Below are 14,214 nucleotides of genomic sequence, written 5' to 3'. Positions count from 1 at the left end.
GCGAAGAGGCTGCTGGGCGGCTGGGGGCCGGGGGAGCGCAGGCGTGGGAGCGGGAGGAGGCATTTAATTATTTCATTGGGGTTTTATGCGCTGAGGGCGGCGTGCGCTGGGGCTGACGGAAAACCTGAGTGGTTCCGAAAAGCTGCCAACACCTTCCCCCCCCAACAAAAAAAAAAAGAAAAAAAAGGGGGGGGGGGAAGCACAGAAGCCACCAACCCCCCTCTCGGCGCTCAGAGCCCCTCCCTCCCCGTCCCTCTCCGCCTGGGGGGCCGTCCCCATCCCCACCCCCGCATCGCCCCCCCGGGCCAAAAAAGGGGCGAGCCCGACGCGCCTCCCCCTCGGATTTCCTCCCCCGCCCACTGGCGGCGGTGGAGGGGCTCGGTGCCGGCACCGAAAGTTGGGGGGCGCGGGGGTGAGTACCCCGGCGGGGCGCGGAGGGGGGACGGGCAAACCGGGAGGGAGGGAGGGAGGGAGGGAGGAACCTCCGGGATCCTCCGCGCTGCGTGGCCGTGCCGGTGCCCCGGGGGCCGGGAGGTGGCAGGGGGGAGCGCGACCGACGGCACTAGTGTGTTTTTTTTTTCCTGTTTTTTTTTTTTTTTTCTTGGGGGGGGGGGGAGAATAACTTTTGGGGTGTGGGGGGTGAATGGGGAGGGGGCGTCTGGTGCTTAATAGGGCTGCTCGTGGAGGGGGCGGGGGGGTCCCCCATTATGGGGGCCGGGGGCGGTCCCCGCACTGGGAGGGATGGATGGGGGGGGTAGGACAGGGTGTTCGCCGCCCCTCCCCCAGCGGCCCGCGAGGAAACCCCCTTGGTGACCCCTCCCCCACCCCCCGGGCTCGGGGGGGGAGGGAGGGCAAGGGGGCGGGGCCGGGAGACCCGGTGACGTCACCCGCTTCCTGCAATAGAAAGTGAGGGAGGGTGACGCCCCCCCTCCCCCCCCCTCGAGCACCCTCCCCCCGCCCTTCCCCTCCCCTCCCCGCCCTGCCCCGGTCACGGCGCGGCTCTCCCCGAGGGGAGCCCGGGGGGGGCGGAGCCTGGAGGGGGGGGGGGCACGGCGCTTGGAGGAGGAGGAGGAGGAGGGAGGCTGTGCGAGGCGGCGCCGCTGGGTCATGTTTGTGTTTGAGGCTGTCAAGTGAAGGAGGCTCCCGGCCTCCCCCTTTTCCCCCCCCCCTTCCCTATCCCCCCCCCCCGCCGGCCTCCCCGCCGCCATCAGCCTCCGCCAGGTTTGCAGCGGGCCCTGGGAGCGGGAGGGGAAAGGGGGGAAGGAGAGGCACCGATGGGGGAAGGGGGGGGGGGGTACTAGAGGGGCTCCGCTCCCCACAACCCCCGCGTGGGGTCCCCCGTGTTTTGTTTCTTTTTTTTGTTTTGTTTTGTTTTTAATTTAATTTTTATGGTGCTGTTGTGCCCCCCCCCCCCAGGTGCCCGGCGTGTGCGCAGCGCTTTGTTCGGCGCGGCGTTGCGGAGGGGTTTTCCCAGGCTCCTCCCTCTCTCTTCATTCATGTTTTTTTTTTTTTTTTTTTCTTTCTCCTTTCTCATTTCCTTCCCTCCCCTTCCCCTCCTCCCCCCCCTCCCCCCCTATACCCCCCCAATTCTCCCCTTCCCCTGTATCCCCTCCACTTCTGCCCCCCCCACCTATGTGCCCCCACCCCCACCCCCAAAGTTTGATCCCGGTTTTCCCCTCCTCGAAGCGTCCTGGCGAGGAGCCCTTGGGACAGAGCCGGCAGCCCCCAGCCATCCTTTGTGCCAGCCTCTTCCCCTGCCTGGCTCCTCTTCCTGCTGCAACAGACAAAAGAAGCGTTAAAAATTAATGCTCGTGCTCCCCAGCGGCCTCTAGACCGAAGGGGTGGCGGCGAGAAGTCTGCTTGAAATGGGGGGGGGGGGGGGGGGGGGTTTGAATTTCGTTTTTATTTAAAAAAAAAAAACAAAAAACTTCGCCTGGCTTAACCCTCCCCCCCCCAAATTTAATGTTTAAATGCTAAAAATCCTACATGCTTCCTCCCTTAAGTAGCTCTCTGTAATCATCTTGTCCATATTAAGGGCCATTGAGGGATTTGTAGAAATTAAGAGAAATTCTTCCTTGTGTTAATTACGAAAATCTCACTATCCAAGACGGTATTGCCATAAAAAGAAGTGGTCGGCGTTTCGCTTTGTTTAGCTGGAACAGGGGGACTACGCGGTTGTTTTCTCTTTTATAAGTTCTGTGTAAGTAATTTGCTATAGGTCTGGGGGGATTTTGGAAATTAAACAAACTGCTCTTTAAACCAGGAGTAAATCGTAAGAACATTTGAAAAGTGAGAAAGTTTTGTTAACATGGAATAAGGTGTAATTTTGGGTATGCATGTGTGGGTTGGTACCATTTCAGTACAAAATCTGGTATGTTGGCTGTTTAAAAAAATATTTAAAAAATTCCCCTATCCGTGGGGTTTGTGCGTACTTGGCCTTTGCTGCCTGCAGCCTCCTGCAAATGCAGGGACTGTTGCAGCTACCTGGGAGGGTGGCAGGGCAGAAAGTGGCTGTGCAACAGCTTGCAGCTGGGTCAAGGGCCTGTGTGGTTCTGTGCTGCTCGTGGTATTTTACCAGAAACTTCCCCTGAGGAGTTCCTCTGGACCTGCAAGCCCCAAGTGGGGGAACCGGAGGCTTCCTTGTGTTGCAAATGGGGTTATCGCTGCTGCAGTCTGTGTTTGCCCTTCGCTCTGCCTTCTCCCCCAGAGAAATGTATGTATTATCTTAAAGCCCGATGTCAAATTTTGTTTAGTTTTCCAGAATTATTTACATGGGGCACAAGTTGTTGGAAGACATTTTCTGGCTAGAAAACTGCTGACGAATGTGGAAAAGTGTCTTAGTTTTCTCATGCCTCCTGAGTAATCCCAAAAGGAGTTTCACCCTCATTTAGTTTTCTTACAGTAGTGGAACATCTTGCTCCATAAAGGGATGGATACAGAAATATTTCTTGGTCATTGCTAAATTCTGTAACTGTTTTAGGGTGAAAGGGAGTGGATAGGTATCTTTTGTTTTCCTTCTTAATGCTGTATACATCTCCTAACTTCTCTCTTTTATTTCTTTTATTTTTTTTAGCATACAGATTAATTTACCCCTTTGTCAAGTTTATGGCGCTGCCATCTCTCTGCTTGCTGTACTCTTCGTTTCTGAGAGGAAAAAGTGGTATATGAGATTAGAGGAAAATGCCGCGGACAAAGCAGATACATCCAAGAAATCTGAGAGGTATGTAGCTCTCCATAGAGAGAAAAAGCATTTGCGAAACTTGGTTGTGTTTCCAGTTATGAGGTTGAAAAAATGTGTACTCATGAAGTCTGTTTTGACCCCAAAATATCTTGCCAGCAAATTCAGGAGGCTTCTCTAATTTTGAGAGAAATAAGTGGATCTGTTCTTATTGCTGTACTGTGTGCACGACTGCGTACTTGATATCCTCCAGATTAGAGCAATAAGTAGCTTGAACTCTGAAAAAGCAAAAGACGACACAGTTTTCTTGCCAGAGAATTTACAGTTGAAATATACTGGGAGGTTGGAAGTGTTTGCAATGTAAAATGCAGTCTGAGATCTGGCTGGCAGTCATTGTTTTTCTTGATAGTAATTGGTTTGGCTTGCTTTGGAGGGGATCAGACTGTCCTCCCGTGCATGCCTTCCCACTTTTTATCATCTCCGTCGTCCATGCTACCCCAGGAGTCACTGGGTTTGACCTTGGTCTCCTCACTGGCCTGCCTTCACGCAGCTGAGCTCACTTGCAGAAGGGAACAAGTGTGTAAAAGACATGCTCCACAAACTGACAGGCTGAGATGTCCAGGTGGCTCCTGGAACAAAATCCTGGCATTAACAGAGCCCAGGACGGGCAGATGAATGTGTGCAATCAGATCCCTTGATTATTTGTTGCTGTCTTGGTCAAAGTGGCCCTGGAGGAATTAAATGAGGGGAAAAATACAGATTAGTTGAAAAGCAGACGTGTATGTGGAAGGACAACAAGCTTCTACCATAAGCCTCATATGTAGCTGTTGGGAGAACATGCTTCCACATGCACCCCCTCATGTGGCTGTCATCAGCTTCTTAAGGTTAATTTCACTGCTGTGGTAGGGAAGCATCCCTTTAGAAAAAAAAAAAAAAAAGGACAAAACTACAAATACCAACATAAACTTCTTGGAGCAGGAACAGCATTTGATGCAACTCTTATTTAAAAAAACAAAACAAAACAAAAAAAAAACACACACAAAAAAACCAACACCTCCAAAACCCAACAGTCATAAGCGCGTGTTTCACTTAGTTTACAATTGTGAGGCTCTGAAGTGCTAGTGTATACAGCTGTATCAAAAACCTTGGGGTTCTGTGAACTGTGTCACTGCTACCAGTGACCGTCTCTGCTGCAGAGGATGTTTTTGCAGTGCCTTCACTCAAGAAACGTGGAACAGCGTGATGGATAAACCTCCATCACGGATCAGGAGAGGGAAAAAAGCAGCAGTGGGCACTTTGCAGTGCCTTGCATTTAGGTGATGCCATTTCCCATTCTGAATGAACTTAAAGCAATAAATTAGGCCCCAAGTTTCATTATTCCTGCTTACCAAGTTGCTGATGTAATTGATGTAATGTTTGCCAATCTAATATAAAAGTGATCTAATTTTAGTGCTCTAGTATCCACTCTTGTACTGCTTTGAACTTAATAGGAGTTAAGTCTACTGTAAAGCTTTTAGTAGCTTTGTATTCATTTAACTGAAAGCATTTAAAATAAATAATCCAATTAAACTCTTAATTGTGTAAGAAATAAATTACTTTTTTTTTTTTCCTTGTGTAATATCCCCTGTCATTTAGCTTTTATCACCCCTCTAATAGCAGTTTTTATCAGTTTCTGTTTTTCTACAACTAGGAGAGGTTTTTGAGTAAATTAAGGTGGGTTAAATGTTGGGAAGGGAACCAGAGGTATACAGTGAGCCCATAATTTGAAATGATGGTGGAACTTCTTATTAACAGTTAAAAATGCTTGTTGAAACTACATAGATGCTGAGATCTTCAAAATGTTGTAAGCATGTATTGCTACCATAGGTTATTAGAGGTGAAGTGATCTGAAAAATCAGTTTACTTCTCATTAGTGATGCCCTATTTTTATTTTTAGTCTTGAAAATGAGGAAAACTGGATTTCAGTTTTAGTTATTTTATCTGTCTCTGAGAATACAGCAGCAAATGCTGAAAACCTCGGGTTTTGATGGATTTTGAGGAGGCTGAAAGATTGCATATCTCTCCTTTCTGGCAGTTTACATTTGTGTATAGAAGGTTAGACCAGACTTAAACTGAGAGTCTTAACCATTAAAACTTTTAAGTATACATTGTAGATGTGCTGTTTAATTTATGGCGATTGGTACAGGTAATAACTAGATCTGCAGAAAGAATACACATCTGTGGTCTAAGGTGAAACTCAGCAAGCTCTGAAATTTTTATAACCTTTGGAAGACAAAGATGTAAGGTTAAGTAGCTTTTATTTTTATGATAAAAGTTATGTTTACATTGTCTACACCTAATTATTACTATCTGAACTATGTACAAAGAACACCGTAGCCTTACCTGCCTTCTCCTTTCCTTGTCTCAAACCCTCTGCTTGCCCCATCGCAGTCAAGTTGCCGGTAGCTTTGCCATGTCTGGAGCCCATCAATGTTTAACTTTTCCAAGAGAGCGCTGCTGAGCAATCCTTGACACTGTCTATCTACTGTCCTGTGTATCAGATGAGTTACTTGGTTTGCGAATTTGAGTCCAAATCTGCCTCAAGAGTAAGCAACCAAATCCAAGAACCTAATGTATGTACACAAATTCTAAAACAAAAGCAAACCCATGACTTTACTTCTCCCCACCCCGTAAAAAAAGTTAATTTGTGATTTTCATCAGCACAGAAATAACTGTAAAAAAAAGTTTTAATATTGCCCGTGTTTACTGTGAGCAGCTGTATTGTCTGGGGAAAATGAAATGGCATTGTTTAATATGTAGATCTAAATGTAAGAATTTGGCAAGTAACCTGAAGGCTCTTCTTTTTGTGTCATGGCTTTATTTTACTTATTTTGTATGCTTTTGAAAGAGCAGACAGTCTTTGACAAATTAGAAGTGTCCCTGAAGTGTTCCACAGTGAAGATCAAGTTTGTTTTTTGTGTGTGTGTGTTTTTGTGTGTGCTGAGGTCCCCTACCCTCACCCCCCATCTTGGGTTTTGCTGTCTGTTTATAGATGAGTCAATAAATATAGTGCTATACTAGCCTATTTTACAGCAGGAAAAAAAAAAACACACCACAAAACAAACAAACAAAAAACCAAACTGTTATCGAGAGGGCAGGATATGGGAAACATTACTTTGTAAATAATTTTTAAAAGAAAATGAAATTAGTTGGCTGTTTGTTTTCACAACTATGTGCTTGTCACATGGTTTTAATGCCTGACTGCGGCTGAATGAGCATGTTATATCTGATGCCTTATGTCAATAAGGCATCTGCTGTGCTGTGCTTGTTTTATTATTTTGTTTTGACATGTCAGTCTTCCCAGCTTCTTGCTGCAAATACATCCTCAAGTAAAAAGCGTTAGCATCACCAGTGGACTGCCTTGGTAAGAGCCGTTGTGCATGGTATCAGACTTGCATGTCTCCTGACAAGTTTAATAATAATTGTAGCCATCCCCAGAAGTGGCTAAAGTTGGAGATAAATTATGTTTTTTCCAGGTCTCAAAAGGATATGATTTGAATGCATACAAGTTCCAAAAATGAAGTAGTTTCAAAAACAAAGGCTAAAGACATGCCTGGGAAAAGACTGGCATTTATCTGAGTTACCAGTCAGCTATGCAACTGAAATGGAGCAAATAAGCAGGCGTTCCTGACCTTGTCTTAGCCTCTTAAAGAAAAAAAAAAAAAAAGCTAATCTCAGACACATTATCGTGTTGTTAACAAAAAGCATTGTCATCCCCCCCAGGAAAGGAGTGTGTTGTGAAAGAGGGAAAACATCGATCTCATTCAGGAGGGAGGCTCGAGAAAGTACTGCTTACCAGACATCCAGAGGTCATTGGTCCTAAATTTACTTTATTTGTTGTGTTAAGTTTTAGGTAACTGGTAAAAGACTACTTTGCATGCAGTCACACCATGTATTTACATGGCCAAGTGATACACGTCTGTAACAAAACATTTCACAGAAGCAGTAATGTATTCCCAGAAGTACAGCTACATTAGAGAATCATGCTTTTAGCAGAGCTGAGTGGGCTTGGTTTTGTTGTCAGATGGTTCTGAGGATATAGGAGGAAAAACAACTCATGTTTTTGTTTACTTAGGTGCACCCAATTGCAGAGTTCAAATCGAAAACTTGCTTATTATCTGTGCAGTGTTCAGCACAGTGCTCTGATGCACTAGTACAAAAATGTAACATATTTTTGTCTTTTTCCTAGATAAGCTTCTCTTTATTTTTAGGAATGCAAATTGTTGCTGTTTCTACTTTTTCTTCTCAATCAAATATTTCCATTCAAAACAAATGGTGGAGGGGCCCATCAAGTTCAAGATCTGTTTTCAAAGGTTTTAAATCTTTGTACTTGTTAAAGAAGTGCAAGTATAATATAAATTGTGTTTAATAGATTGATAGCTTTGGTGTAATCTGAAAAGTGTGCCTAAATTGGCTGGACAACTGGATACATTCTGGGTCCGATGATTTCCATGAGAATGAAGTGTCTGAAAAATCTTAAGGCTCTTGGAGTTGGTTTAAAATTATAATTTGCTTTCAGTACTGAAATAGGCCTGTCTACATTGAAAACTGACAGGTTAACATTTCTCATTAGTGTTTGGTCATGTCATCTATAAAACCTGAGAAGTGATCATTGTGCTGAGCTTTAACTCATGATTTTTATCAAAGGATTTGCAGAGTCTTCATTTTTATTTTTTTATATATATTTTTTTAAGACTCACTTCTGTAACTTGTGCTTACTCAGTTCAAAAGAAATGTTCAGGCATTATGTTTGACTTTTGGGCCACGGTGCTGTTTCTGACAGAAAAATGTTTTGCTTTAGGGTATTTCTGAGGCTCCATTGGTGTGGTATTGGTATACCACAAGTGCTGGTGTGCTGTGCCCTGTAGCGTACCCATAGACATCCCTAAAGACACTGTAGAGAAAGTCCAGGTAAGTATTTCGCTGAAACGTCTGGAGCATGTGTGATGCAGGTGGAACAAGAAGTCAGAGCTTTGACTTGGTAACTTTATTACATAAATCCCCATTCATTTGGCAGCAGTTATGGTTTCTTTGTGTCGGGTTGTTTCCAATACTTGAACAACTAAAAAGCCCAAATCTCCCTCATGAAGGTAGAAGGTACAGGTGGCTCTGTAGGTATGCTGTCAGCGGAAGTTCCAGAAGACCTTCCCACGATGCAACGCATGGACTTCGCATGTATCTCTTGTAAGCCACAGAAGTAGTCTCTCTGTGCCTTGTTTGTGGTGTGGAATAATAATGTTTCTCTATTTTGGGGGGGATTTGTTTTACCTGTTTGGAGCGTGAGAACTTCACGCTGACAGTTGTTTCCTACTGTGCTGTATAAGCGTCCTTGCACCTTACAGAGCTTCTTGGCTACAGCCAGTAAATTCTGTTGTAAGGTGAATAATATACATATTTATGTTTATAAAACTGTCTAAAATACACTGCAGTGTATAAAGGCTGGATTTAAAACTGTGGTTTGCCACCCTTTTCCGCCTTACCTATCCTATCCCCATCTCCCTGTTATATATCCCCAGTTTTGATCATCTAAGTGTTTTTTTTGACAGGGTCTAGTCCTGTTTGCTGTGCAGGATGGTTGGGCCCCTTATGTCAGTGGTCACAAGCAATGGAAAAGTGCCTGCTGAGAGGGGATTGCTAGAGAGGAAAGAATGGTAGGGTGGATAAGACTGTACTGCCTTGAGAGAGCTGCGTTTTGTTCCTGCCTCTGCTTCCAAGCTTCTTGTGTGAGGCTGAGCAATTCTGTTAAACCTGATTTTTGCAGCCAACTGTTAATTGTGCTCTTCATTTTGCTAGAGCTGAGATGCCAAGGCATGAATTCTGAGTTTCTGCAACTGCAGTTGGTCCCCTTACTTCCAAGTTGTAGATGTAAAAATGTGAAGTATCTTTTTTTTTTTTTTAAAAAAAAAAAAAAAAAAAAAGTAAAAATCATAGTCTAGGTGACCTAAGATTAGTCAACACTTTTGGCAAATCTGTTAATCTCTCCATGCTTTTGTCTCTTGCCTGTAAACTGGAGATACCGGTACCACATCAGCTTCTAAGGGTTCGAAAGATAAAGTTGTCAGTGTTGTGAAGCAGCTGCTCGGTGGCTAAACAATGGAAAAGATGATGAAGAAACTGGTAGTCTTGTATTTGGCGTGTGCTGCGAATAAGGCCCAGAGCCAAACTGAGTTTGTTTGGGTAAACAACCTTACTTTTGGCATTCTGTGACTTCTTAGCACTTGGCTTCACCATCTTAACATTTAAAGGATATTCTTAAATGTTGCTTCTTAGCTATTAAAATAGTAAACTGAAGGGGGGAAAAACAACAAAAACCAGAAAACCCAAGAAATTCAATCTTATTGAACCGCAGCACTTCCCATGTGAGTCACCACCATGGTGGGACCGCACCGCGTGGGCTGTGTACCACAGTGATGTACCCCCCATGGACCAGGCATGAGGGAGCAGAGGGAGAAATCTCTCCCATCAGTGAGCTTTGCAGCATTTGTTCCTGGTATGAGAGCTGTTAGGGCTCTTATAGGTTTTAAACGTTTATGCCAGTTTCTGTAATATTCTTCTTCTTGTATGTGGTGTAATGTTGCAGAGTTTGGAGCTGCTGCTAAGAAAGCCCCTGCAGTGAGGAGGGGCTCAGTGCAGGAAAAGCCTTCAGAGAGGAAGGTCTTTAAGGTCATAGTTTCCCAGGTGGTTTCAAGATAACTTTAGCTATGCTAACACCGAGGGCAGGGGGTGACTCTTATGCTGGATCAGATCCCTGATGCTGTGCACCCTGCAGCCTGGGAGGGCAGAGCATGAAGACAGGCTCAGCTCAGACCCCTTCTTACACCCCAGCGGTTCTGTCACTTGGGCTCACAAAAGCCTGTGCTGGTGTAAGGGTGGAAAAGCTGTGGGGATGGAAATGGAGGGCCCAGAGTAGGTAGAATTACAAGATTGCCTCCCCTCCCCCCCCCCCCCCTTTTTTTTTTTTTTTTTCCCCCAAAGCTTGTGCTAATGTATGCCAACTTGAACATCTGAAACTGTGCTGGAAACCTGTATTTGCCATGTATAAATGGTAGGCTTTTGGAGATTCTTAAATTGCCCAAAAATAGGTATGTATTTTCATCATGATAACATGAGATCTATTCCTTATTCCTAGCTTGTTCCCCTTTAGAACTGTTTCTACTGACAAAATTCAAAACTGGGAAGCAACAGAGGTTCTTAATGGAATGACTTTACAAATTTTAGTAAACCAAGAGGAAACTGAACTTTTTTCTTAGTTAACACATCAATTAAAACATAATAATAATAAAATGCCCCTAAAATTTGTCATACAGCTTTTATTCAGAATGGACAAAGTATGGCTAAGACTGAAGTTTAAAAACAAACAACATTAAATGCAGCTGGCACTGTCATCTCTGAATATGTGTGTATTACAGATTGCTGTGTACGCGTGATTAATATTAGGAGAAGGGGATAATGCAAAGTGAGTCTGCTTGATGCAAACAGTGGCAAGAATAGGTGATTTCAGAGGGTGTTAAAATAACATTAGGAAGAGGGATAAAAGAATGATGTTCCAGGTAAAAGGATTGCGAAGACACATCTGCGAGGATGACTTTGATAAAAAGAATGGAGGAAGCAGATTGGTTCTGCTCTCTTAATGGCAGAAAAGAACAAATTGCTTTTTATGGAGTAGAAATTTTATCATTGCAGTTAAAATCAGGCAGAAGCTGGAAGAAATTAGTGAAGGGTCAGGTTAAAAAAGAAAAAAAAAAAAAAAAAACACACAAAACACAACACAACTTAATTCCTACAGACATGAAGAAGCAGCCATGATCTGGGGGATTGAAGATATCTTATAAGCCAGTTAGATGTCTTTGCAAGTAAAGTGAAGTTGAAACAATGCGGATATATGATTCTGTCTCACCTTCACATTCACTGTCTTGTTTATTTTAATTAAGCAAAGAGTAAGAAATATTACAGAATTTGGCATTTGCTGATGTATGAGCCCCAGTATGTTAGGAATGTCTTGGGGGAAAAAAAGCAGAGGTTATGAAAAGAGAAACAAAAAGTAAGATTTGTTCTTTAAAAAGCAAGCGGTTGTTCTTTCAAACATTTCTATTACAACAGACAGTTGGCTCTGGGATGAAACTGAGTCAAGTTTTTTGGGCTCAGGAACAGCTACTTTTTACGAGAGTCAAGCTTTCTCAGAGCATTCAGAAGAATGACTTTTTTTTTTAAATTCTTGCAACTCAGAATAGATTTTGGTTTGCATTAAGATGTAAGGTAACTGTTTTAAAGTTCTGAGTGGCTGGTGAAGTTCCCTTAAAAAAAAAAAAAAAAGAAAGAAAAAGCTGCTTCCAGTATGCAACTATTAGAAATTAAAATGTAAATAACAAAATCCTGAATAGGCTACAGAGGCTTAGTTATCAGAGCTTCCTCGCAGATTTATCATCATCATCTTAAATGTCTGTTAGGAAAAAGGCAAAGGTTTATAGTCTCACGTTTTCTCAAATTATCTTTGTAATGCTTTAAAATCATGCAAGTTTATCTGTTGACACTCACGTCAGTATTTTCAAACTCCGTATGCATCAGTTTGTAGTTGTGTGCTGTGTTATTGCACAGGCCTCTTTTCCACAGCAAAATAAACTTTCCAAGAGCATTGTAAACATTTCTAAATATCTTGCTACAATGCATTCTCTGTAAGTAAAGAATTAAAAAAGGAATTTGTAGCCTAGTAGTGCTTCCATTAGACTTTACACTGAGCCTACTTTATGGTGTTCGGAAGGGATGGTAAGGTAAGTACATACCTGCTGCTGCAGGCAAGCATCTGTGGGCTGCATTCATTCCCTGTCCTTGGCAAAGGGAGAAAGTGGGCAGCACCTCCCTCAGCTGCCTGTAGGTAAGTGGGTGACATGCTGAAGAGGTGGGTGAAAACTCTTTTGTTCTAGCCACAGTCATTTGTTATCACTAGAACGGTCTGCATGTAGTCCAACTTCATGCATACAGGAAGTTGAGAAAAAAAAATAGCCCTCTGTTTTTGGGGTTTTTGTTTTTTGTTTATTTTATCTTGAAACAACTCCCTTTTGGTGCAGTAAGCATGTAGTTTGAGTTTCTTGCGATCAGACAATTTGATTTAAAATTGCAAACTGCTCTAAATATTTATGCAGGGGACATAAACAAGACTTTCTAGAGCTACACATTTTCAAGGAGCTGGTTATACAAGTATGTGTTTCCTGGACTTGCTTGTTCTTTATTGTGTTGGACTTCTATAGCAAGAATTTTAGCTCAGTAATGGCTTATGAGATTACGAAGAGAGAAATTCAGGCTCTCCACTCAGTTGGAAAAGTAAGATTTTCCTTTCTATGTTAAAGGAGGTGAATCAACTGGACTTTAAATTTCCAAATGAGATGAATTGGGCAAAGTGTGTGGTCTTTCCCTCCACTTGTTTAAATGTGTCATAACTCAGAGTATTTACATTAAGAAGAAGGAGGGGGAAAAAAATTACGGCTGATGTTTGGAGCCTTCTGTGACGCATTTGTGGGGGAAGTGGGGAAGCTTTTGTTTAGTAGGATAGGCAGGACTGTTTGGTTTTGTACAAAAACTTTTAAAAGGTCCTTAAAGATTCTTTCAGAATGAGATTGCTCAGAAGAACATGCTGATTTAGCAATTTCCTTATAACCTTTGGTGACTGAAAAATAAGTGTCTTTTTAATGATCCACAGGATGTGAAAAGTGGAAGACAAAGTTGAAAAAGTCTTTGTACTTTTCAGTTTAATCTTTGATTTAAGGTTCTGTTGGTGCTCCTAATTGAATCTGGTTAATGAAGTAAACTGCACTTAATGTCTTCAATATCCTGCAGAAGCAGCAAGCAGAGAATTGCTTAAAAAGGACCATGTGCTGCTAGGCTAAGATGCCCTGTGAATGTTTTTTCCACAGATTTCTGCGTGTTTAAAATATAAGTTCATGCTAAGTCCCATTTGTAAATCCCAGGGCAGACCTCAGCGGGCTGAAATTGCAAAAGGTTTGGAAAGAGGTGCAGAGAGAAAAAGTAGTGGTTGAGGAGGATCCTGTGGCCTAACGTAGCTACAAAACAATGGTGCGTGTGTTCCTAGTTACCTATGAAATATGTGGCTCAAGTCCTGCCAGCAGTGGTAGTCATGGAATATTCAGAGCACACTGCATGATTTCCTCTGATTTTTGGCTTAATTTGGGGGGGCAGGGAAGCAGGAGAAGTTAATGCTGAGCAGTATTGTTTTTAAATACTGAGTACTGCTAGGTCAGATAGGAGACCGTACACTTGTTCTTACCCTAAAGATTGTGACGCAGACATGATATGGAGACAGGAAAAAGAAGTGTTATGGCACAGTTTCTGGGATAATTTTCCTATTGCATTACCTCTGTGGAATCTCTAGCAGTTGTGCCTTTTGAAGAGGAGCTTGTCTTTTAGACAGGAGGTTTTACTGTTCTCCCCACTTTAGGATTTGTTACAGGAAGAAGTATTTCTGTCCCAGTTTTATCAAGGAAACACGATGCTGTATATAGTAATTGTGTTTATAATATTTTACTCTATAATTTTTATTAGCAAAATACATATGTCAAAATGTTCCTGTAATTCTCAGTTGTCAAGAGGCAGAGTTAAGTGTGTATGTTGTGATAGTTCAGTGCATTGAATCTTAAAAGGGAATTGCCTTCGTCAGTCTGAGGACAATGCTTCTGTGACTGGGGCAGATTAGGAACTATGAAAATACTGGGTGTTATTACAGGGATGATTTAATAATTTTCAGAGTAAATATTTACGCAGTGTACACAGTAAATTTGTTTCAAGTATTGCAAGCATTTATCAAGGGGTGGGAGAATACATATCCTTTTTCATGGTATTGATTTATGGAATGTTTCGGTAAGTTCTCTCTGGTATTTTTTCTTTCTTTTAAACAAAGTATGTTTCTGTGCCAATGAAATCATACATTTATTTTAGAACATTTTTAATGTATGTTAAGCCCAAATACATGTCCATCAGTACATTTG

General features: G+C 42.7%; 1 protein-coding gene across 10 annotated transcripts in view; it reads left to right on the top strand.

Annotated features, from left to right (window-relative positions):
• The first annotated feature begins 280 nt into the window (after positions 1-280).
• HIVEP1 (HIVEP zinc finger 1) overlaps positions 281-14,214 on the top strand; it is a 128,826-nt gene continuing 114,892 nt past the window's right edge. For 7 of the 10 annotated variants that reach the window (XM_084508780.1, XM_084508781.1, XM_084508789.1 and 4 more), the window contains exons 1-2: positions 1,179-1,221; positions 3,074-3,220. In XM_084508780.1, coding sequence (XP_084364906.1) covers positions 3,181-3,220 — 40 coding nt within the window. In that variant the 5' untranslated portion in view covers positions 1,179-1,221; positions 3,074-3,180. Of the gene's footprint in view, positions 413-1,178; positions 1,222-2,002; positions 2,201-2,637; positions 2,714-3,073; positions 3,221-14,214 lie in introns of those variants that run through there. The other 3 variants (XM_084508782.1, XM_084508783.1, XM_084508784.1) reach the window with 3 other exon arrangements.

Source organism: Aythya ferina (genome assembly GCF_964211825.1).
Source record: "Aythya ferina genome assembly, chromosome: 2".
In the NCBI taxonomy this organism is placed as follows: domain Eukaryota; kingdom Metazoa; phylum Chordata; class Aves; order Anseriformes; family Anatidae; genus Aythya; species Aythya ferina.
This window is presented reverse-complemented; position numbering and strand designations above follow the sequence as displayed.